Source organism: Cricetulus griseus (genome assembly GCF_003668045.3).
Source record: "Cricetulus griseus strain 17A/GY chromosome 1 unlocalized genomic scaffold, alternate assembly CriGri-PICRH-1.0 chr1_0, whole genome shotgun sequence".
Classification (NCBI taxonomy): Eukaryota; Metazoa; Chordata; class Mammalia; order Rodentia; family Cricetidae; genus Cricetulus; species Cricetulus griseus.
The window spans coordinates 16,283,344-16,308,982 of NW_023276806.1; the positions used below are offsets into that span (position 1 = coordinate 16,283,344).

At 36.9% G+C, this 25,639-nt stretch overlaps 1 protein-coding gene across 2 annotated transcripts in view; it reads left to right on the forward strand.

Moving 5' to 3' along the window:
* The window catches only part of Pkn2 (protein kinase N2), a 109,999-nt gene that overhangs the window by 39,136 nt on the left and 45,224 nt on the right, over window positions 1-25,639 (forward strand). For both annotated transcript variants that reach the window (XM_027395881.2, XM_027395882.2), the window contains exons 3-4: window positions 14,479-14,633; window positions 25,237-25,354. In XM_027395881.2, coding sequence (XP_027251682.1) covers window positions 14,479-14,633; window positions 25,237-25,354 — 273 coding nt within the window. The remainder of the gene's footprint in view (window positions 1-14,478; window positions 14,634-25,236; window positions 25,355-25,639) is intronic.

Below are 25,639 nucleotides of genomic sequence, written 5' to 3' on the forward strand. Positions count from 1 at the left end.
TGGTTTAGTAATAAAAAAAAGTAGAAACAACAAAAACCCAAACTTATCTTTTACTTCTCTTTATGTATAGAAAATAGGGAATTGTATTGAATAGTTCCAACCTAAAACCATTATTTTTAAGGAATCAACAGATATTAGTTAGAAATTTTCTCAGTAGTACAAAAGTGAAGGTAGGAAAATTGCCTCTGTCCTTCAGGCCACTTCCCTAAGGCAGCATTGCTTTTTTATTGTATAGCTTTTCAAGAAAAATGTCTTATGTTCACACCATTATCCACTTACCAGTATGTATATTCTATCTGAAGCTTTATACAAAACATTTAAGACACTTGTGTAATAGTTTTGTTATTGCAAAGCTGATATTTTGAGTGAAGTAAATTAAGCAGTATAACCTTTTCTTTGCAGTAAATAAAGGAAAAGTCATTTATAAAGAGTAAACCCTAGTACATGAGATTTTAGATGAGCATGTGATTAGCTATTATGAGTTAATGGGTATAAAATTAACAGTCTTAAAAAAAATCAGAAAATACAGTATTTAGTATTCTTCATTTACTTACTACCTTCTACATCTGGGATTTAGGACTTTCATTTGTAGGGGGCTCTGCATATAGACTTCAACCATGTACAAGAACTTAATCTTTAAAATGACGTAAATAATAGGAAACCAGTATTTCCGTTTTAGAACTGAAAAAATCCCAAAGGTATGAATTAATTTCCTTAGAGAATAGTCAAGCTAGTTATATACTTTCTACTCCTCGGCTAGTAGTCTCTTACTCAAAAATTTCGTAATTATATTATAAATGGAAACATGTATTGTGAAAATTCCGTTTTTAGTAGTAGTATTTTATAAACTAAGTCTGTTTTGTTTGGCTTGCTGCCAATTACATGTCTTTCCTATTGCGTCTTTAGAAGTCTAAAATAAGAAACTGCTAGAGCTTTAAACTCTATTTAGGGAAAGCATTTTTTTCTTCATAGAATACTGAGAACTGCCTTGTGATTCAGTAAAATATGAGCATTTTGGTAACACAAAATGTAGCCCATTTGGTTTCTCTAGTCCCCTTCTAAAAATTAAATTTAATGGAATAAAAATTGCATTGTTTACATATATGTTTCAGTGTATAATTTGATGGTTTTCACTTAATGTGTCTAGGGACATGTTGGTAGATGTACTTAGACTGCTCCATCACTTTAGTGATTCCCTCTTTACCTTTCCAGGCAGTTTCCATTCCCAGTCCTCATTCCTGGAAGCCACTAATATATTGCCCATCACTTAACATTTAATATTTTAGAATATTAATAGTCTCTTTCAAGATTTATTTATTTATCTATTTATTTATGTATTTGTTTGTTTGACCTCCTTTAAGCCCTACTGTCAGATTCCTGGGTTCCCTCAAAAGCTAAGCTGGATAGCATTGTGAGACCTGGATGATTCATCCCTATCTTCTCTGTGCTGCTTTGCTCACTTTTTATGATATTGTACTGCATTTCCATCCACACTTACTCCTCACTAAATTGTGTGCCTCTTGTTGTTCTCTAGGCTTATTATAGACTCTGAGCCATAAATATTACTGATGTCTCAAACTCAGCAAATCAAAATTGTATATTCACTTTTGTAATTATTATCAAAGCATATTTTAAACATTAAATAAGGTAGAGAACAAGCCTAAAAATAAATTTTAGGATAAAACCAAAAGTGTTTTCTACTGATTATGTTGAATATTTGCTTTGCAGATAACTGGAAGCCAAATGTATAAAATGTCACTTTGTGCTTTGATTCCTTTAATACATCAGTATGTTGGAATAAAACTTAGTGCTTTTGTTAAATTTTGCATTTATTAACAAATGTATACATACACATGCTAGGGCACATATATGGAGGCCACAGGAGACAGCTTTGTGTGCCAGTCCTTGCTTTTTACCTTGCTCTGTGTAAAATCTCATATTGTTTACCCCTGTGTACAGTAAATGATTTTACCTATTTGTAAAATAAAAATTCTTATCAGGTAAATTTCTTAGCTATAAAACTCTGAAATACTGTTTATTATAAAGGCCTGAACAACTCTTGTGATAAAAACTCAACAAATTAGATGTAATTAAAATGTTCCTCAGCACACACACCATATACCCATGTATGAGAGATAGTCTCACAGTTCACATCATGCGTATTAATGGGTAGTAGTGAAAGCTTTTTCTCCAAGGTCAGGATAGCCACTCTTACCAGTTCTATTCAGTAAAGCACTAGAAATCCTAACCAAAGCAATTAAGGAAGAAAAGAAATAAAATGCATCTAGACAATAACAAAGAAAAGAATTATCTGTTTGCTCACAGGATTATTTCATATATAGAGACTTCTATTTAACTCTCCAAAACTCCCCTCAAAAACTGTTAGAACTGAAAATGAAATTTAGTAAAGTTGTATAATACAAAACAGTATTTCTATATATCAATAGTAAAATATATTAAAAAGAAGTTAAGAAAATAGTTCTTCTTAGAATAAAATTTCATATTTAGAACTTAATTTAATCAAGGAGATGAGCAAGCTGTTCAATACGGATTGTAAAACATTGCCTGTAAATCAGTGGGAAAATGTCCTATGTTCATAAGTAGAATAATTAGTATTATAGGCAAATCTGGTAGTGAAGGCCTGTAAACCCTTCTAATTCAGAAGGCTGAGGCAGGAAGATTGTAAGTTCAAGGTCTCTCTGGGCAGCAAAGTGAATTTTATGGCCAGTCCGGATAGGTTAGTTAGGCTAAGTCTTGAAATACAAAGTAAATACAAATAAACACAATGTCTTAAAATACAAAGAGAAAGGATTGAGGATATATAGCACAATGGTAAAGGCTTTGCCTAACATGTGAGTATTTAGGAGGTGTAAAATAATAGTAATATTAAAATATCCATGTGACTGAAACTAATCTATAGATTTAATCCAGTCTCTTGACAAAATCTCAATATTCTTTTATTAGCATTGTGTTGGGTCTGCATGATCATGTTCATGTGTATGTGTTTATGAGCCACATGTGTGAAGGTCAGAAGACAGGTTTCAGGAATTGGTTCTCTGCATTCGTCACAGACTGTGGGCCTCAGAGTCAGCACTTTCACCTTTTGTGTCATTTTGCCAGCCTCCAAGTCATTCTTCACAGAGGTATTAATGGGAAAAGATACCCATAAAACTTGTATAGAATTACAAAGGACTGAATGACCAGAGCCATTTAGAAAAAAAAAAAAAGAATAAAGATAAAGAAAATGTAAATATCAAATTACTGGTTTTCAAAGTATATTTTAAAGCTATCCTAATTAAAACAGCATGATATTGGCATTAAAAAAAGACATATCAGGTAATGAAATAAGCTGGCTCAGAAATAAGCTTACACATTTATGGTCAATTTTGGCAGTGCTAGGAATGAACAATAGAGAAGGCCTCGTTAATGAATAGTGTTTAGGAAGCTGAGTATCCACATGTAGAACAATAAAACTGACCCTTAACTCACCCTTCCACCAGAATAAATTAGAGATGGATTAAATGCTTCAGTGTAAGAGCTGAAATTATAAGCTGCTAGAGGCAAACTAGGAGAGAATAATAGATTGGAGAGACAAAATACAGGTTGCAGAAAATATATACAAATCATATGTTAAGGTATTTTTCAGGGAACTCAGACTACCAATAAAGAAAACATTAACTTAGTTTAAAAAAAAAAAAAGATCAAAAACTTGAATAGAGTTGTAGGTATGGTTTATGATACTGTAAGATTCTGAGGTTCTATCCAGCACCACAAGTATTGGGGGGGGGGGGTAGAAAACAACAAAACCGAAACCCCAAAGATGCCACTTCTCAGAAGACATACAAATGGAAGTGTTCAAGTGTTCAATACCTAATCATTGGAGAAATGTAATTGAAATACACAGAGAGCCATTTCTTTCCTCCTCTTAGGTAGGTTATTTATTTATTTAGAAGTTGGTGCTATTGCAAGTTAGTGGAACTGTGAAAGATAGAAAAAGTTAAGTCAGTGGTAAGAGAGTGTGCATAGCCCCCATTCGGTCTCTAGCAGTACAAACACAAAAGATTCAGTCGTCTGTCTGTCTTCTGGGTATTTGATCAAAAGAGTTAAAATCATCAAACCAAAGAGATGCTGGCCATGCCTCCATGTTCCTTGCAGTATTTTCCACACTAGCTAAGCTGTAGGAAAGATGGATTAAGAGTAGAGTCAAGTCTGGGAATGTCATTCATTTGGCAGAACTCAGAACAAGCAGCAGGCTCTTTGTTCAAGCCTCAGCTCCACCGCACCCTCATGTGTTTCTACATACATGGGGATACCATTATGCCCTTAGTTAGCTGGAAACTGTCATTGGAAACGTTGGGGAACTTAGGAGGAATTATCATAAGGACAGTAAGCTATGGATAGAGACAAGTCCTGTATATCAGATCATTTGCATGAGTAACCTAAAAACATTCAACTCAGAAATAGAGCACAAAGAGCTGGTTAGTTAGCTTAATTTGGGCATTTCTGGTGTAGAAATTAAATATCACACTGTACACAATGGTTATTCACCAATTAAAAGTAAAATACTTTAAAAAGAATAATCTCATGGAATGTTATTTCTAGCACACATAGAAATTATGAATGTATGGTTAGTTGAGACTAAATGTACCATACATGAACGATTGTTGATCTCTTTATGATGGAGCTGTATATATGTATCATAGGTTATCCATTCACCAAGGATATTGGAGTTACTGTTCTGTTTTAGGCAATCATCAGCCAAGCTTCTATAAATACTCATGAATGGAATTTTGTATGAGCAAGACTTCACTTCATTTTGATCAACGCCTAGGACTGAGATTGCAAAGATATGTGTGTCTTAAGGTTTCTATAGCTGTGAAGAGGTGGAATAACCATGGCAACTCTTATAAAGGAAAACATTTAACAGGGTGGCTCACTTACAGTTTCAGAGGTTCAGTCCATTTTCATCATGGCAGGAAGCATGCAGGTGGACATGGCACTAGAGAAGAAGCTGTGAATTCTTACATCTTGACTCAGAGGCAACGGGAAGTGGTCTGAGATACTGGGCATGGTTTGAGTATATGTGATACCTCAAAGCCTGCCTCCACAGTGACACTTGCTCCAACTAGACCACACCTACTCCAAGAAAGAATAGTGCCACTTCCTTTGGGGGCCATTTTCTTTCAAACCATCACAATGTGCTATAGTGTCTTTATACTTAAAAGAAACTGCCAAAATATTTTTCAGAGACACTGTTATGTTTCCTTCTTGCCAGCAATGCATGGGGACTCTGTAATACCACACACTCCCCAGCCCTTAGCATTTCAGGTCTAGAAACCTAGCTAGAGTTGATGTGAGTTCATTAAATAGCAAAATTGCTTTAGTTGATAGCTTCTGATAGTGTTTAGCATGAATACACAAATTATGAAGGCTCCATTATATTTTGAGTAGGTTACAGGTGATTGTAAGAGGTAAGTCTACCTGTTTAAAGTAGAAAATTTGGACTTTGGAGAAAGTATAAGCAGGTAACTAACATATGACAAGATTCTGAAGCACTTTTGTTTTTAAGTCAGTTTATGAGTACCAAATGAAAACCAAAATGTTGGTTAGTAAGCAGTACTCAGCATCTTGTAGACTTGTAGACAGATAGAAGCTTAAGGAAATGGTTAAGTGGATGAGTATTGCTTCCATGTAATATTAGTTTTACTAATTTTGATTTGGCCCAGTCTGCTCCGTCTGTCTTTCTTACTTACTGTTTTAAATGAAGTAAATAGCTTTGTCCCATAAGCAGACACTCTGGCTGTACAAGTATGCCTTGATAAATTTTGAGCATAGAGTCAGCTATAAATAAAGACCAAAGGTTATACATGATTCAGTTGACATCCAGCTAGATCATTACATAGCTTTATGGTTGCTCACCACTTGGACGACCTTCAGACCTTGTTTTTATTATTTATTAAAAAGAAAAAGAAGATAGGTAGTGTGTTCCTCTCTGTGGTATCTTATGAACAATGTGTCTTTTTTTAATAGAGTATGTGTCAAGTATAAGGCACCTAAGTTCAACTGATCAGAATGTGAAACCTCGCTGGATAAACGTAAAACTTTAAGTTTCCTAGCACAAGGAAGAAAAGACTCAGTGTCAACCACATTCCTAATCTCAAAGAGGATCAAAGTGGGCTAGAGAGATGCCTCAGAACACTTGATGTTCTTGTGGAGGGCCTGAGTTCAGTTCTCAGTGCCCACATGGCGGTTTACAGCCATTATTCCCCAGTTCTACAGAAGCCAATGTCCACTTCTGACCTACACAGGCACTGCATGCCTATGATGGATTTACATACATGCAGACAAAACACCACATATACACATGAAATAAGAATACATATTTTTAAAAGAACACTTAGGGAAACCATTGATCTAAAGATACTTTTTCCATGTTCTAAACCTCTAATTTATCTTTGAAGCGCTTATTCAGTTGTGGTTCTATCAAAAAATATTAAAAATGCCAGAATCCAGTCAGCATGATGGCTTAGAGGAGGAAAGGCTTCCCGCCTCGCCTGATGACCTGAATTCTATCCCCAGGACCCCCATAGTGGAAGCAGAGACTCTACAAGTGGTCCTCTGATACCTATACCACATTATGATACTTTTGCGTGTGTGCAACTGCGTGCGCTTTACAAATGTTACTTAAAAAGAAAAAGCACCAAAAGCAGCAGCATCCGGTGTACTGCAAGTTTGTGATGAGGATGGGTGATAACAAGTCAGTGTATGTTCTGGCCTTCCAGAGTTTCATCCCTAGAGATGTTAAACATGCTCTACTTTCTAGTAACTCAAAAGCTGTACTGATAGTTGGTAAACAGGAGACTGTCCTCTTGCCTTTTCCTTGTCATGTCTAAGGTTAGACTCTTCACTGCAGAAGTATTTCTAAATCTGTGCCTGTGTTTTCCATGTTAATGGCCTCACTCCAGTGGCCATAATTAAAACTTGGTATTTATGATGAACATCATCATCATCCTCTGTCCACCTTCACTTTCCCACTCAGATTACCAAGGCATGAGTCTGTCTTTAACAGATCTGTAATTGTCTCTTTCCTTCCTTACAATTTTTCATCATTCCAATTGGTTTATTTTTTAATTTACTTTTATTTGCATTGGTGGTTTTCGGGCATGTATGTCTGTGTGAGGGTGTCAGACTTGTAGTTACAGACAGTTGTGAGCTGCCATGTGGGGACTGGGAATTGAACACGGGTCCTCTGGAAGAGCAGTCAGTGCTCTTAACCGCTGAGCCATCTCACCAGCCCTCATCATTCCAATTTAAACATTGCTAACAAGCATTATTTTTAATCTAGTATTGAGTGGGGAGTTGGGTTTTTGTTGATTGAGTTGGCTTGGTTTGTTTGCTTGCTTCCCTGTGCTTTTGTTTTTCAAGGCTGCATCTTGTAGCCCAGGTTAGCTTCAGACTTGGTAGGAGTCAACAGTGACCTTGGACTCCTGAATGCTGCGTTTGTAAGTGCAACAGGAACTCAAGCCTCCTAATAATGTTTTGATCCTGTTGTTTCCTTATTTATTTATGTTTTCAGTGGTCTCCATTCTCTATAAAATATAGCACAAATTTGTAACACGTTAGTGATTCCCTTTATGATCTTACATCTGCATATTACTTCGGTTTCTGCCATGAATCACAACTCCCAATTTTTCCCCTTATAATTATGTTTGCTTTGTCTCTTTTGCCTCCCTATTCCTGCACACACATATTTGTGTGTAGGGGTTTGTATATCAGTGAGACTCCCTTGGGGAAAGTAGAAAGTAATTTTCTTTTGTAAGCAGTTAATTAAAGATAGATGTCTTGGTTGGGGGTGGGAGCTCATGTCTGCTTCCCCATCTCAGTGCTGGGATCCGCTCTGCTTTGGATCTGTGCTGGCCTTATGCATTTTCAATTTTATGTATTAACTATACTTATTTCATATCACACATACCATGGTAATTTTTTTAAAGAAGTATTCTTTGAGGACTCCATGTGTAAACAATATAGTATCAATGTCCACTTCCTGTTTTCCTCCCTTCTCCACTGCCTCCTCCTCCTCGTCCTCCTCCTTTCTCTTCTTCATTCTTTCTTCTCCTTCTTCAACCCAGGGACTGATTATTTCTACCTAGTGTATGTGCAAGCTGTGAAGCCTTCCCCTGGAGCATGGGCAGCTTACCTGTGGCCACACCAAAGAAGGACAAGTATCGCTACCTGAGCACCCATCAACAGTAATTGCTCAGTAAGGGGTGCTCTGTGAGTTCCTCCACTATCTGTTAGAATTTTGTGCAGGTAACTACAACCTGACAAGTGCTGTAGCCATGTCATAACCTGAAAACAGCGTTTTCACAGCACAGCTTTCTAGCCTGTTCTAATGTTCTTCTCCCTCTTTTCTGTGATGTTCCTTGAGTCTTGGGAGGGGAGATAGTTGATAAAGATGTTCCATTTCAGAGCTGCAGAGATGATGGCTCATTTAAGCGTAGTTGTACTGCTTTCCCAAAGGACCTGAGTTCGATTTCCCATGTCAGGTGAGCACCCATGTCAGGTGGCTCACAGCTGCCTGTAACTCTAGTTCCAGGGCATCTGGCATCCTCTTCTGAATTCTGTATTCACAGTCACATAATCATACACAGACAAACATATATAATTCCAAATAAGTCCTTCAAAGACGTCCCACCTACAGCTGAGCACGTATCTCAGGGAATTTTTTTTACCAGTCTAATTGTGCAGAGTCTTTTCTCATGTGTGCCTTTTTTTCCACCTGAGCTTTGTGAGTTTTTAACTATGTACTAGAACTTTATGTTAATACTTGTTCAAATTCAGATTTAATGTCAGTTTTGGTTTTGTTTTTGCTTTATTTGTATGGCCATATTGAGTAGATACATATTTAAAATTGATGTATATTGAATTGAAATGAAATAACTATCTTAGCTGTATTCTGTTTGTTAATTTAGGGGGGAGAGTTTATAATTGTAGGAGAATATCTCATTTCCATTCCTTTAACTGATTTTTTTTTTAACATTATGCTTCAGATAAATTATGCTTTCTTTCTCTTTTTTGTTTGTTTTGAGACAGGGTTTTTCTGTTTGGCCCTGGCTGTCCTGGAACTCACTATGTAGGCCAGGCTGACCTTGAACACAGAGATCTGTCTGCCTCTGCCTCTTGAGCGCTGGGATTAAAGGCATGTGTCATCACCTCCTGGCTGCTTTAGGTCTCTTGTAAGCAGCATATAGTAAGATTTGAGTGTGTGTATGTGTGTATCTATGTATGTATACATGCTTATGGTTGTCAGGAGACAGCCTCTGATATCATTGCTTTTGAGACCCAATCTCACATTGGTTTGGAACTCAACAGGTTGTTCTCCTGGTGAGTTGTCTCCTGGTTAGTTAGAAAGCCCAGAGATCTCTGCTTCCTCTGTTTTGGGATTACCGCATGAGTTACTATACCTGCCCTTTAATGAGGGTACTAGGGATCAAATTCATGTCCTTGAGCCTGTAAAGCAAGTACTTCACTGGCAGAGAGAGCTATCTCCTCAGTCCAAATTTGATTTTACTTAACTTCTTCAGTCTAATCTTTGCTGCTTGCCTGCAAAATTATTTAAATAATTGTGTTTGTAATAGAATATCCTTATACTTTTAACATTTGTTTTTCTCACCATTTGTGCCAGTTTAAAAGATAGCTGGTATAACACTATACTGAACAAAATCTATATTGATAATTAATGTTACCTGTCACCATCCCTCCCCATATGTATCTACTTAGAGCTGGTTGACTATCTTGAATCTATGTATTGCAATCTCTCATTAGTCCTGAAAACTTTTGTCTCCATATTTTCAATGCTAGGCTATTTTTTATGAGTCTGATATGCTGTTAATCCCATCTGTCATAGTAGGTAAGACCAAGTAGTAGTACCCAAGATGCCAGGAGTCTCTAAGGGAAAACTAACTAAAAGCAGATCACTGTTAGTATGTAAAATTTTAGTCAAGGGGAAAATGTGTGGGTCCAGTTAGACTGAAGGATGTTGGGGAATGTTTCCTAGAGAAAGTAATGCTTATGCCAACAGTACGGAGGGAAATGTTAACTTAACATCAAATTTGCCAGGAAAGTGATAGTGGTAGCTTAGCTTGGCTGAACAGCTTAGGTCTTTAGAGCCCAGTTGCTGATTTGAGTGTTTCTTTGGTAGGCAATTATTTAAAAATAGTTCCTCCGTGAAAGAATTATTTCTGCCCACTGTCCATCTGAGTGCATAGCACTTTATATTGGTTAGAGTTTGTAAAGACATGATTTTATTGACCTGTCCCTGTTGCTGTCGACTATAACTTAAATAAGTAAACCATATTGATGTATAATCTTTCAACCAAATTTATTGTTTGTATATCATTTTAAAGTCGTATAACAATGTTTTTAAGATTAGAAATATGCATAATTTCTTATGATAACCCCACCAATTATATTATTTATTATTTTTACAATACATGCATCAATTGGAGACTTGTCCTTAGTAATAAGAATGGGGCTGACTGTAAATGGCAGAGTGTGTGCTAAGATCAGGCGAGGTATTACACACCTGTAAACTAGCATTTAAAAGGTGGGAGCTAGCCTGGCAATGTAGCCAGTTCCAGGGCATAGGGAGACTGTCTCAATAAGCAAATTACTGTATCACCATGTTTTTCTTATAACTTAAAAGACAGCCTTAAGATTTAAAAAAAAAAAGCACAATTTTCATCCTATAATCTTTTGTTTTTGTTTTGTTTTGTTTCCTTTAACTAGCTTTGTAGACCAGGCTGTCCTCAGACTCACTGAGATCCACTTTGCTCTGCCTCCCAAGCGCTGGGATTAAAGGCGTGCACCACCACTGCCCAATATCTTCTAAATTTCCTTTAAAATGTTTTTCTTATTACGTCTCTTTATGTCATGTGTATACACCTGTAGGAGGGTACATATGTGGAGGTCAGAGGACAACTTTTAGGAGTCAGGTTCTTTTACTATCATGAGGGTCCTGGGTCTTGGAAACACAGGTAATCAGGCTTGATGCAAGTTTCCTACCTATTAAACCATCTCACCAACCCAAATTTCCTTTATTACATGAGGTGAACATTAGTAAAGACTTTTTGTTACTACAGTGTTGAAATACTAAAAAGAATTATTTTCTAACGCTGCAAGTTGCCAATAACCTACAAGGGCAAGATGCTAAAGTTACAAGTAGGAAAGCATGCAGAGATGCTTCCCCTCACTCCCTTTTTCAGTAGGGTCTTAACTCTCTAGCCCACTGTGATCCCCTGGCCATAGCCTCCTGAGTGCGGGAAGTCAGTCATGAGAGACCATAACTAGCTATTTCTCTAATTTCTAAATGAAAAAAGAAAAGAAAGAGGAGAGCAGCATCTCATTAAAACAAAGCACACCGAAAGTCGGTGCTTTCATTTGTGACCTTTGAAATTTCCTTCTCTGTAAAGATTAAATGAAGAGAACTGTCCACTGCCTAGCTGAGCCTTGATTTAGTCTATCATACCTTTGGTGTGCTTTAAGTATTGGTCCTCCTAATAGCTGCAATACAGCCAGCCATGTTAAGTATGCAGTCATAACCACACTGATAATTAACCCTTCCGTACAGACTCTAGAGCCTGCCTCACCTATTCTCTTCCTGTTCTTCTGTGTCCTTCAGTCAAATGAAGTCAGTGTATACTACTTCCATAACTTCACATACAGTTAATAGGTATTGTCAGAGTCAACCTGAAGTAATATACAAGAATTTAATATGCACCATCTCCACCAAAACATAATAAAGTTTCATAGATGTTTTCAGAGACAAGGAAATTTTTTACACCTCTGGGCAAACCATATTGTTGTTTGACAGCCCTAACTACAAGGAATTCACCTCATAATACGACCTTTTACCCATTGATTCTCTGACCCATGTGGGAACACAAAGAGGAGAGCTTCATGTCATTTAAAGGAGATGTTTAGACAGGGATCAGTTCTCCCCTCATCCCAGGCTAACCACCATCTGCAAGTTTACAAACAACACATTCCTGTTGTTGCCTCAGCAGAGGGCTTTGTACTCTCCATACACTTTAGTTTTGCTTTTGTTTGTTTGTTTTTTCTTTTATAAATGTGCTTTCATGGTAATTATGCCCCAGAGCCTGTGTGATTTGGGTTCTTATACAGCCTTTATATCATATATATACAAAGGGAAAAGGAAGAAATGTTTTCAGAAGTCTATTGTGGATTATATTATACGCTAAGCTGAGATTGTTCTCTACAGTAAATGTGGCCACTTGATAGTAATTAAAATTTACTCTGCACCACACCCTTTTCTCAAGTCTTTATACATAACTCTTTTAACCTTCACCACATCTTGTGAAGCACATAGTGTTTTCATTCCAGAAGAACATATGGCACAGCCATTCAGTAATTTTCCTGTGTTACAAGGTTTGAGCTGGATCTCAGTGTCCAGTGTAATTTAGATGTAAGCACAGTTTTTTCTTTCTTTCTTTTTTTGTCCCCGCTTTGAGACCAGGTTTCTCTGTGTAACCCTGGCTATCCTGGAACTGGCTCGGTAGACTAGGCTGTCCTTGAACTTAGAGGTCCACCTGCCTCTGCCTCTGGAGTGCTGGGATTAAAGGCATGCTCCCCCAAACTCAGCTGGATTAAGCCCTTTTATCCCCTGTACTGCATATGGTCCCCTGTGTGCTAATTTGAAAGCATAGGTACATGCTATATCAGCTTTCTATTTGGATGTGTAGTGTCATCTTGAATTTGGCGAATTCAGTTAAAGTAGTATTTCTTGAAGTGAATTCTAGCTGATAAAGACTTTGAGTCTTGAAGTATATCTGTCTCAATGGGTTAGTTTAAATAGCACACATACTCCTGGGATACATGATTATGTTGTTGTTTTCATAAATATTCATACAGATATACAGTTTAGTATAGTTGCTTCCAGGCTTATAAATGCATAATGGAATAAATGCTAATATAATATAGTACAGCAATCAGTAGGGTAGTGGTCAAAACAATTGATTAGATTCAAATCTGGCTTTGCCATTTAACATGGGGCACGTTTCTTAATCTCTTACGTCCTGGTTTTCTTTGTAATATGAATATAATGGTTCAGGGTTGCTTATGAAAATTGATGCTTGCTTATTTATATTTACTGCACTTATTGTTTGGGTGTGTGTATATATGTTGGTATGCATATTACAGCATGCATGTGGAGGTCAGAGAACAACTTGTAGGAGTTGGTTCTCTCTGTCTGTCATGTAGCTCTTAGGGATCAAACTCAGATCATTAGCCATGACAGTAAGTGCTCTCACCTGCTGAACAATCTTGTTTCCATATATGCTCATATTTTAAAAGCATTTAGATTAGTGCTTGTATCTAGTAAACTGTATATAAATGTTTTGGTTTTTGTGTTTTCTGAGGCATAGTCTTGCTGTGTAGTCCAAGCAGGCCATGAACTCAAGAAACTCCTGTTTCTCCTGGTGAGATTACAGGTGTGACAGACATACTATGTCTGGCCTACTGGTTTGTCCTAACCTATCATTTTTCAATTAGGGGAACTATTGTAGATATGAAGGAAACCAATGACCTTCAGTATGACCATTTAGAGACATAGTCAAAGTATAAGAAGTCACTTACCAACAAACATATTTATTTCTGAAGTCATTAATATTTTGTTTTCAATGTAAATATAAACTACATGGTATTTTATACAACATATAGACATAATAAATATTTTATCTCTTTATCCCTACCTATCACAATTTGATGTCAGTCAATAGCCTTGGACAGTTTCTATTGCAGTTGGACATTCTTACAGTATAAAACAAAATGTGAACATTTTTATGCTTAAAACATTAGCACTTAAAGTCAGCACCACCTTTTAAATTGCCAGGGTAAAATTTGTATAATATTTGGATATTTTATTCTGTTATCAATAATGTGACAAGTGGGGAATATTATTATTGACTAGAGTAGTTAAATTGCTATGATTTAATTTAAAAGTAGTAATATTGAAAAAAGCCTTGGATTAGCATAATTCTGCTTTCAAATTCACTTTTTCAAATCACAGTGGCCTCAACCTTCTATGAATAGCGATTGTATTGTGCCAGGCACCAAATGGTCATGTCTATAAGGCATAAGCTAAATTAGCAAGTAGTTCTGCAACTCAGGTAGTTCCTTTGCTTGAATTACTTAATTCTTTATTATCTATATATAAACATAAGGAAATTCCATTTAAATGACTTGAAACTCATTTCAAATATGTCATCCTTTGATTATATTAACCCACAGATTATATTTTCAATGTTAACTTTTATTAATGTATATCAATTGTACAATATACTGGGTTTTACTGTGCTATTTTAACACATGCAGATAATGTTCTTTGGTCAGATTTACCCTGATACCCAATTTTAAGCAGTGGTTGATCCTAGTAACATTAACATAATATTTTGTACACAGATTGTCCAAGGACTCCAGATACTCCAAATAGTGACTCTCGTAGTTCTACTAGCAACAATAGATTGATGGCCTTACAGAAACAATTGGATATAGAACTTAAAGTAAAGCAAGGTGCAGAGAACATGATACAGATGTACTCAAATGGCTCTTCAAAGGTAAGCAAATCCCTAGTAATTGTAGATTCCATATTTATGAGTTTGCCTACTCCCTAAAATTCATTTGTTGACCCAGTGTCAGAAATAGGAGTACTTTGACTGTCACTGGCAGACCTGCATAGAGCAGTGGCCTGGCTTCTTCATCACTGTGCGCTCCCTCTGAGGTCAACAGGTGACTGTCACCTTCTAAAACTCTCACATTGCAAATAAGCATCGTTTTCTTTTTTTTTTTTTTCTTTTTTTTTAATGCAAAGTTGGATTTTAATTTTTTTAAGTAAAATTAGAAGTAATTCTCCTATTTGCTGCATACAATCAATGGAACATATAACATGAAAACACTGTTTTATAAAACAGTGTTTTATAACAGTGTTTTATACACACACGCAAAAATATATTACATATATAACACTCACACATATAAATACATGTAAGTTAAATGGAATTATGCCACATAGGGTGATAATGGTTCTCCTAAGAGCCACAGACCAATAAGCATCATTTTCATTCCATTTAATGCCACAGTGTTCATATATTTTTGGTTTGGGTTGATAATTTCAGAGTTTAAGCAGTATATGGTAGTTTTGATACAATTGTAGCCTCAATTGGAAAATACAGACAAAAAAATAGAAATGTTTTTAAAAGCAACAGTATAAAAATTGTTTATTCTCTCAAAACCTATTGAGTAATGAACATGAAGGAGTTCTGTAAACCCAAAATTACATCAGAACAAAAAGTCTGTTCCCCAGCAGATGAATTTTCTGGCCACCAGCAGGCTTTTGGAAAGGGCAAGTGAAAAGCCGACATCCTAGCATCACTGATTACATGACTTACTGCTGTACATTTTTGAGATTCTAATGTTGTTACTACCATTTGAAAGACAGTGTTGAGGGAGCAGTTAGTAATGAGAACATATGCTTATAGAATACTGTGACAGGAAAAAAAATATTGGGGACCTCTTAAACCATGCTATACTAATGGTTCTTCCCAATATAAAGTTAGGTTTTATGATTCTGAAACCTGGAATGCATTTATTATAAATTCTACCTATCTAATCCCAGTTATTTTAAAGATTCTTATCTCTGAATATCAGTGTTTCTTCATATTCTAAAACTTAACCCTGTTTGTTATTCTTCTGTGTGTTGTGTGTGTTTGGGCCCACAGCATGTGTAGAGGTCAGAAGACAACTGTGGGAGTTAGTTCTCACCTTTCACCGTGGGAAGCCTAGGGTTTAGTCTTAGGGCAGCAGGTTTGGCAGCAGGTATCCTTACCCTTCTAACCTTCTCACTTGGCCTTGTGCGTGCGTGCGTGCGTGCGTGCGTGCGTGCGTGTGACTTTGGTATTTATTTTTTATTCCAGCTTGGAAAGAATGTGAAACGAGAGGGGAGAGGATCATTTCTTAATGTCTTGCATCCCACTCTTCCACTGAACAAAGAATATATGTACAATAAGTAAGATGTTAAGGTTACTTGTGAAAACTAGCTAGATTATATAACATTAAAAAAATTTAGTTGAGTATGTTTTTCTTTAATAGAATATTACTTCACTAACCTTTAACATTTACTATTGGGAGACAAAATTACAATTTCCTGTTTTTATTTTCCTATCAGTGCTCTCTCTTCAAGTCCCTTTCTCATATTCATGTCTTTTCTGTTTTATTTTGTGACCCAGTGAGTTTGACTAGAGCCATTTGTGCAACCATTGGATGAAACTATCCATTGGAGGGAGTTTGTTACACTCAATAGGGAGTATACAACCAAAGGCAGGAACTGTTCTTCCAAAATCTGTCAGTAGGCAATAGCTCATCAGGGAGAGGGCCCTATGAACACGATTTATGCCTCTCTGTTGACAGGCCTACATTTGTGCTACACCAAAGCTGCTATGGGTTTATGTTTGCAGTGGCTTTGCCTTGCCTCGAGTGGCAGTTCATGTCTGTTTGTTGTCTGGGTATTATGTTCTTTCCACTCCCTGTTCCATGGTGTTCCCTGATGGTATAGAGGTCTTGGTTAGGAATGAGCACTCAACTGTCACTTGTTCTTGGCATCTTGAGAAACTACAAATCTCTGCATTCACCAAGTCTTCTCTGATTAATGCTTTTTTGAGACAGTGTCTCACTGTCTATTCCTCGATGGCCTCAAAACCACAATCCTCCTGCCTTGGCCTCCCAAGTACTAGGATTACAGACACTTGCTAAAATGCCCAGCTTTATTGGCCTTTAGTGGTTTTATTATTGGCCTTTAGTATAGGAAATTTTTTATTTTTATAAAAGGTTGTTATAAAATGTTCTACTACATGATTTTAAAATTAAATTAAGCCAGTTAGTGCTGTCTATCATAAGAGTTTTTAAATCCCAAGTAGATGGATTAATTTGACGGCTTTAAGATCCCTTTAAAGCTAAAGAAAAAGTGTGGATAAAAGGGCCATAGGTTCCATTGTATTCTTCTAGTGCTCTTGGAGGCCTGAAAGACTAAGAACCAACAGATATAAATTGAGCAATCTTATGAACATACTAAAATTAAAGAAGTAAATGGATAATTTACAAAAGCCACAGGTCCAAACTAAACAGACCTGTAAGCATGGCACTAAAACAGATATTTACATTCTAGTGGCATTTGAATTTTAATTAGGAAATCTCTTAATTAATGATACCTAATTAGAAGACCAAAGCCTATCAGTAGCTGCTGTAGTCTCCAACGATGTCTCAACATCTTTCTTCTGTCTAGACATAATCTTAACTGGTAACTTCTCAAAAGATGAAAGAATGTGTTTTTGAGATTAGAGATAAAATTGAATTTAAATTACATAGAGTATTGAAAGGATCTTATTTAGTACTTATGGTAAGTACTGGGATGTAAGCTCTTAGACCTGTCTTTAAAAGGCAATATCATGTATAAATAATTGCAAATAATAGAAGTGGTTTGAGCAAATGACTCTGGAAACCTGGAGAAGAGTCACTGAAATGCTGCAATAAATCATTTATGTCTTTAACTGTGGAATTTGAAAGACAATTTGATACTTAAGAACTAAATTCATTAGGGCTTGGTGGCTCCTAACTATAATCCCAACACTTAGGATGCTGAGGCAGTAGGATCATAAGTATAAGGCCATCGTGGACTATGTAATGAAACTGTCCCCACAAACAAAAGATAACTCCTTTCTAGGGATGGTGGTATGAGTTGCTTGGTTAAGACACTTCTGTCATTCATTGTAGGACTATAACACAAATTTGTAGCATTAATTTTAGCCTAAGGTGAGAGTGAGGAGAGTTTACTTTTTGCACGTATGATACGTACTTATGTACAAATTGATATGCGAGTGGGTGTGCCTGAGTGGGGAGGCCAGGGTTTAAATAGTTTGTTCTTATGGGAGTACAGGTTAAATGACTTACTGTGTCTTAGAGCAGCAGTAAAAATAAAGGAGATAGAATCAAGCTGTGGGTATCTGGCTGAGGAAGAACACAGTCCAAGATGACCCTTAGATGGTATGTAGGCAGACTGAATCGAGTGTGGTATTCACATTGATAAGAAATTCATATGAGGTAATAAGAGTTGGGGCAGGGGTGATTAGTTTCAGTTTGGTAGTCAACTCCTCTTCAGCTGTCTAATTACTGGTTTTCGTATGTTAAAAACCATTATTCCTATATGTAGTGTAGTCAGAATTGCTCTTTCAAATATTAGGCCAGATATCTCAACCTCCTGCTCAGCCCCCAAAACTTTCCATCATAGTTTAGACAAAATCCCAAGTCCTTTTTCTGACTTGGTAAATACACAAAATTGATCCCCGGGTGTCTTCTAAGAACACCTTTATCACCTTGTCCTGTACTTTCGCTGACCTTTTTTTACCCTGTGAATATAGCTAGCACACTCTACTCAACTCAGGGCCTTTGTCCTAAGTACTCTCTTTCCCTAAATATAAGTTGTTAGATGCAACCGTGTCACAGCTAGCTCTTTGCTACTGTCCCAGGTGAAGCAGCAACAGCTCTTCCCTTGACTGCATTGCCACTAACCTGGATTGATGTGGAGTCTTCTCCCCATTCACAGTGCTGTTCTTTTAAAGCCCCGTCTGACCACACTGTCTTTGAACTCATTATGCAGTTAGGCTGGCTTCAAACTTGTGATCCTTCTGCCTCTTGCTTTCTAAGTGCTGAGATTCTTACAGGTTTGTGCAGCCATGCCTGCCACATGTTTAGTTCTGTCATCCTGTGTGTAACACTAGAATGCAAATTTTATGTAGGCCAAGAACACTGCTGTGCTTTCAACTGTGCTGTTTAGAAGAGTTCCTACCTAGTGCCCTGACATACTTTGTTACAAAGTGCCCCTGACATTAATTATTACAAGACTGAATGCAGTTGCCACTCATTTGTTTCAACTACCTTCCGTTGGCCCTTGCTGCACACTGTTCTGGTTTCATATATGTATACTGTAGTTCTTTTTACTATGTCTATTATTATTAATGCAGAGACCAGGGGAAAGGATTACAACTATCTTACCTTATTGTCTAAGGAGTAGTATTTCTTAGCATTTCCTTATTGTGCAATGGTGGCTCCATGTAACATCACTGACTTTCAGGGTGATCTCTGAAGGTTTTGATAAGGCTTGTTAAAGAGACACGTCCTGTGCTTATGTTCAGAGAGTACAATAAAGCTATTTATTAAGATCTAGGATTCTTTCCAATGTTTTCCTCCTTTCCTTCTGTTTCCAAGCCTTGTCATACATTTTCCTAACTGGAAACTACCCCTTTATCTATTTTTGCCTCTTAATATCTATCAAACTAAAAGCTTCAGGGTTTAGGATTCTGACAGGTCTAATCTTGTATTTTAACTGAGTCTGGTAATGTTAAACATATAGGAAGTAAGCTACAAATATGATAGATGATAGAAAGGTTAAGATAATAATGGGCTCATTTATTTGATAGCTGTGTATTTGTGAGATGTATGCTAACCCAGCATGGCTTTACAAAACAATACAATTTTAATTTTATTTTTGTCTGTCTGTCTGTCTGTCTGTCTGTCTATCTATATATCTATTTTGAGACAGGGTCTCACTATGTAGCTCTGCCTGGCTAGAATTTGTTAGGTAGTCCAAGAGGTTGGCCTTGAATTCACAGATATCTGTTTGACTTACTTCTTGTGTGTTGGGATTAAAGGCATGCACGACCATGACTGGTCAACTGTTTTCTGTTAGGTAAAGAACAATGCATACTTGCAGGGATTTTGCATTGTCTCACTGTACTTGTTTTGTCGTATTTTGTTGTTGTCTCTTAGAGGCCTGCTCTTTTCTGAGAGGGAGTGGGTCTGGGGGAGATGGGAGGTGGGAGTGAGCTGGGAGCAGGAAGAAAGGGGGAACTATGGTCAGGATGCATGTAATACTGTATGAGAAAAGAATATTTCCAATAATAAAAAAGTTATATAAGTTGAAAATATGTAATTACTTTTGCTTATAATTATAAAATATCCATCCCAAATATAATAATCAAGTATTACAAAGTGCTTATTATTAGTATTCACTTTAATTATTCTATTAGGTGGAACCATAAGAAATTATTATTTTTTTACTTCAAAATTAGTAAATAATTGGCCTAAAACTGGTATGTAGTATATACTGCTAAAGATGGTAGATGGTGTCCAAAGTCAATTTTAAAAGGCTTATCACACTGTGACATTTAAGTAGCTCTTCTAAAAACAGTCGGTGTGGGAAAGTCCATTTGGTCTTAAAATGAAGTATACATGTTTTCCTTGCATATTGTATTAAGATAGTTAAAAGAACTTCTGAACTAAGGACACAGTTTGGTCGCTACAGTGCTTGCCTGTCATGCACACTATCTTCTTTGAGTCCCGAGCAGCACATAAACCAGGCAAGTAGAAGACAAGATTAGAAATTCAAGGCTACCCTCAATTACATATTGAGTTTAATGCCTGTCTTGGAACATAAGAAGCTTTCTCATGGGGTAGTGGGGGAGAAGGGAGGGAGGAAGAGAAAACAAATTGTTATCATGGTGAAAAAATAATAAAGGAAATGGCTTTACTGAAAAACATAGTACTGTGTAGTTTCCTTACTAGTTATGTTTTTACATTCAAAGATGAGATACTGTACCATTCTTTTGTTGCTCTAAAAGATTTTTAACCACAATTATGAACCAGCAGTATAATTGTCTAACACAGAAGTTCTGTATTCAGAGAGCTGTCATTTCCTAAAAGTTTCTTAAGCCAACAGCTCCCAGAAGGTAGTCATTTGATTCATGTCTGATTAAAATACGACTTTCAGAGCACTCTTTTCTCTTAACTTTGATTTGGCCTCCAGTATATATTTCAGGTCTTTGATTTGTCTGAGGTTCTTAATACCCGAAAAGCAGAAGAAAAGGAAATTGCTTTCCTTCTAAATTTAGAAAGTTAAGAATTGTATTTATAAAATATATATGCTATGCCAAAGACAAACACCAAATTCAAGCAGGTTCCTCACTGGCAAAGTAATTAGCAAATGTATATGGGGTGTGTGTATCTTCCTTATAGTATGCCTTGATTTCAAAGGAACTTAGTAAATTGTTTGAGCCCAACTCCTTGACTTGCATGAAATCAAAATATTTTATTAAAGAGTTACAACCAAGTAGAAACTCATAAAATTACTGACTTGTGAGCACAAAAATGCAAAATAATTATAATAAAAAGCACAGTTATGCTACTCATTTCCCCTATGATATGCTAATTTTGTTAAACATATCAAATAATATATTAAGAACTCATTTTTCTTCTCTTTGTAAAGCATCACCATACATACCTATTTTCATCTTTCTACAGTGTTCCATTCTACATGGTTGACTGACTGAAATAGTACTGTTAAGTGATGCTTGTCTCTTGAATTCTGGTCCTAAATTTTGTGGAGAGTAGAGTTTATGTATTCTGTTTTATTCCCAAGTTAATACTAATTGCCTTAATGATATGTGAAGATTAACCTACCATGTAAATAAGTACTTACCAACTTGATTAGTCAGTAAAGTTTTGTGGATATCTGTTTTTTAAAATGTAAAATTTTTATATTGTTTTTCAAGACAGGGTTTTTCTGTGTAGTCCTGACTGTCTAGAACTTACTCTGTAGACCAGGCGGACTTCAAACTCGGACTCAAGAGATCCATCTGCCTCTGCCTCCTAGAGTCCTGATATTAAAAGTGAGTGCCACCAACACCCAGCTAAAATACAACTCTTATAGTAGGAAATACCATTAACTTCTGATGGTTTTTTAAAATTCCTTTGTTAGGTTTCTGTGATCACTGTATGGAACAAATTGTATTGTTACTTTTTTATTGCTGTGATTCCATGACCAAGGCAACTTATAAAAGAGTTTAATTGGGTTTATGGGTTCAGAGGGTTAGTGTTTATAATGGTGGAATAAAAGCATGGAGCCAGAAAATCCCGTAGCTCACACCTCAAACCAGAAGCAAGAACCAGAGAGCAAACTGGTACAAGTCTTTTGAAACCACAATGCCTGACCCCACTGACATACTTCCTTCAGCAAGGCCGTACCTCCTAATCCTCCTCAACAGCCACTAACTAAGGGTCAAGTACTTAAATGCCTGAGACTTATGAGGGATATCTCACTCAAAACACCATACAAATTAGAGATTTAAAACAGTGTTCAGTGTGTTTGTGTGTGTGTGTGTGTGTGTGTGTGTGTGTGTGCCAGTTTAATAGTTATTTTGTCAGAACCAGACCTCAGTAAACTGCAGAACAGGTGTTGGCAGATGTGTGTTTCCTCTTAGAGAGTGCAGGGGAGATTCCTGTTGTGAGCCTTTCTGTATTCTAGAAGCTGTATAGCAGGGCTCACCATCAGTTTGTTCATTGTTTATCTCATCCCATCGAATCACTCTAGCCTGTTCTCCTTCGAAGCAGTTCTACATTTAAGGGCTGTTCTGATCATGTTGAGTTTACCTTCATTATCCAGAGTATTCTCCGTGTTTTAAGGTCAGGTCATTAACAATCTTAAACCATCTGCTACAAAGGTCCCTTTGTTGAGTAAGGTAACTAGAAGATTCTCACATTAGAACATGGACATCTTTGGTTGGGACATTATTTGTTTATTGTCCTATAATTTCATGTCATTTACAGTCAGTGGTTCTAGAATTAAACAGAATCACAACAATATTACTTGTTCAGAATCTTGTTTGAAGTCTTAAAGAAATGACAAAGGATAACTCCTCCCCAATTTTATTTTTTTTATTTTATTATTATTTTGGTTTTTCAAGACAGGGTTTCCCTGTGTAGCTTTGGAGCCTGTCCTGGAACTAGTTCTTGTAGACCAGGCTAGTCTTGAACTCAAAGAGATCCACCTGCCTCTGCCTCCCACGTGCTAGGATTAAAGGCGTGGGACACCAATGCCCAGCCCTCCCCAATTTTAAAAAGAACTCATTAATGACCATCAAGATTTTCTAGACTTTTCTTGTTGTCACCAATGTTAACCAGTCTTGTTTCTTGGGCTTTTTGCCTAATTTAAGGAAACACAAATATTTTCTAGGATTAAATTTGCCCATTATGTGACACTCTCTGAACTTGTAACTAAAATTTAAAGACATAACTTTTTAATTATGTGGTTATGTATGTGGGTACATGCATGTGAGTGCAGGTGTCCACTGAAGCCAGAGGAAGGCAGTGTGGATGCCCTGGAACTGGAGTTAGAGGGTTGCAGTGGATGTCCACCATGGGTGCTGGGCATTGAGCTCTGGTCTGTCTGCAAAGGCAGTGTGCTCTTAACTGCTGAGCTGGCTCTCTACCTCACTAACTGAAATGTAGTAAGACAGGAAAACATTTTCAGCTTGTCATTATTGAAGTAAGCATCAGATACTGAGCTGCAGATTTTAAGAGTTACTGATTGTGCTAAAGGAGCATCCATCCTATTTTTGTGTAAACAAAGATGGAAGAAAACTACAGTTTTGAATTGTTTAAAATATTACTAGGATTCAACGATTGTCCATTAACCGATGAATAGATAAATTGTATGATATACATATAACATGGAATAAAATACTGTGCTACATTTAAAAGGCAGATTCTGGAGCAGGCAAATGACTCAGCAACTGAACATGCTCGCTCTGCAAACCTGATTTGCAGTCTCAGGATCCTATGACAAAAGGAGAAACAGCTCCCAGAAGTTGTCCTCAAGCCACCACATGTATGCCTATATTCACACACACACACACACACACACACACACGCACGCACGCACGCACGCACGCACGCACGCACGCAGCAACAATAATAAATTTTAATTTTTCCCCGAGTGTACACGCTTTTAATCCCAGAACTTAGGAAGCAGAGGCAGGTGGAACTCTTTTGAGTTCCAGGACAGTCTGTTCTACAGAACAAGTTCAGGACAGCCAAATCTACACAGAGAAACCATGTCTTGAAAAACATAAATAAATAAATTTTAATTTTAAAAACTGACATTCTTATGTTTGTAATAAACCCAGAGGTCATCATGCCAAGTGAAATTTGCCAGACCCAGAAAGAAAAATGCTCTGTGTTCTTATTTGTATGTGGACCCTTGAAAATAAAATTGAATAAATATTAATGCTAGAACCCATGTTCTAGGACAACATGAGAGGGGAAATGGGGAGAAATAGGTCTTGCAGGCTACAAGGTTTTAGGGTGGATGGATAAGTCTAGAGTTCTAAAGTATAGCTGGAAAATTGTAGTTAATATTATATGCTGAGAGACTGGAGGTTTAGCTCAGTGCTGGATAAGGCTCAGCATCATGGAGTTAACAATACTCTGTATTGTAGATTTTAGGTGCCTTTATCACACATATACACTAAAAGGGTAACCAGTAGATCATGGCTGTATTAAAACATGTTGTGCTTCTCTGATACCTAGCTGCAAGTGTAGCTGAGTGAGTGATAGAGCACACACCTATTATAAAATCCTGGGGTTCAGTCCCCAGCAATGTATCAGTCAGTCACTTCTTTTCTTTAACTGTCTGAACCAATAATGCTGTTTTTTTTTTTTTTAAGATTTTATTTATTTATTATGTATACAAGATTCTGCTTCCATGTACACCAGAAGAGGGCACCAGATCTCATAACGGATGGTTGTAAGCCACCATGTGGTTGCTGGGAATTGAACTCAGGACCTCTGGAAGAGCAGTCAGTGCTCTTAACCTCTGAGCGATCTCTCCAGTCCCCAATGATGCTTTTCTGATAACCTTTATAAAGTTTTGATGAGTGTGTGTGTGTGTGTGTGTGTGTGTGTGTGTGTGTGTGTGTGTGTGTGTGTATGTTTTGATGATAGTGTGTGTCTGTCTGTCTCTGTGTTTCTTTAAGATTCTCTGTGTCTCTTTAAAATTATTAGAAGCCAGAAATTGTGGCACATATCTTTAGTTCTACCACTGTAGAAGCAGAGGCAGAGGTGGGTCTCTGTTCTGGGCCAGCCTTGTTTACATAGGGAGTTCAAGCGCTCCAAGGCTACACAGAATGACTTTGTCTCAAAAGACTCAATTTTATTATTAGAATGTGCACAGTTCTTTTCACCCTTTTAGTTGCTAAGTTATCTGTTGATCTTTCTCAAAAGATAAGAAAGATTTATCCTTTTCTCTACTTACCTTTTCTAATTCCTTTTTGATAGGATCGGAAACTCCATGGTACAGCTCAGCAACTGCTCCAGGATAGTAAGACAAAAATAGAAGTCATCCGAATGCAGATTCTTCAGGCCGTCCAGACCAATGAGCTGGCTTTTGATAATGGTGATGGAGTACACTGAACTTTTTGTTGTCTTTTACAAGTGTGGGGTGCTTACTAAATTCATTCAGAAAGAAGCAGTTGGGGTTGGAGAATTAGCTCCCCAGCTAAGAGCACTTGTTGCTCTTGCAGAAGACTTGGGTTTGATTCCCAGAACCCACATAGCAGCTCACAACCATCTATCTCTTAACTCTAGTCTTGGAATTCAATACCCTCTTTGACCTCTGTGGACTAGTGCTCATACATATATGCAAGCAAAGTGTGCATACACATAAAATAGGAAAATCTTA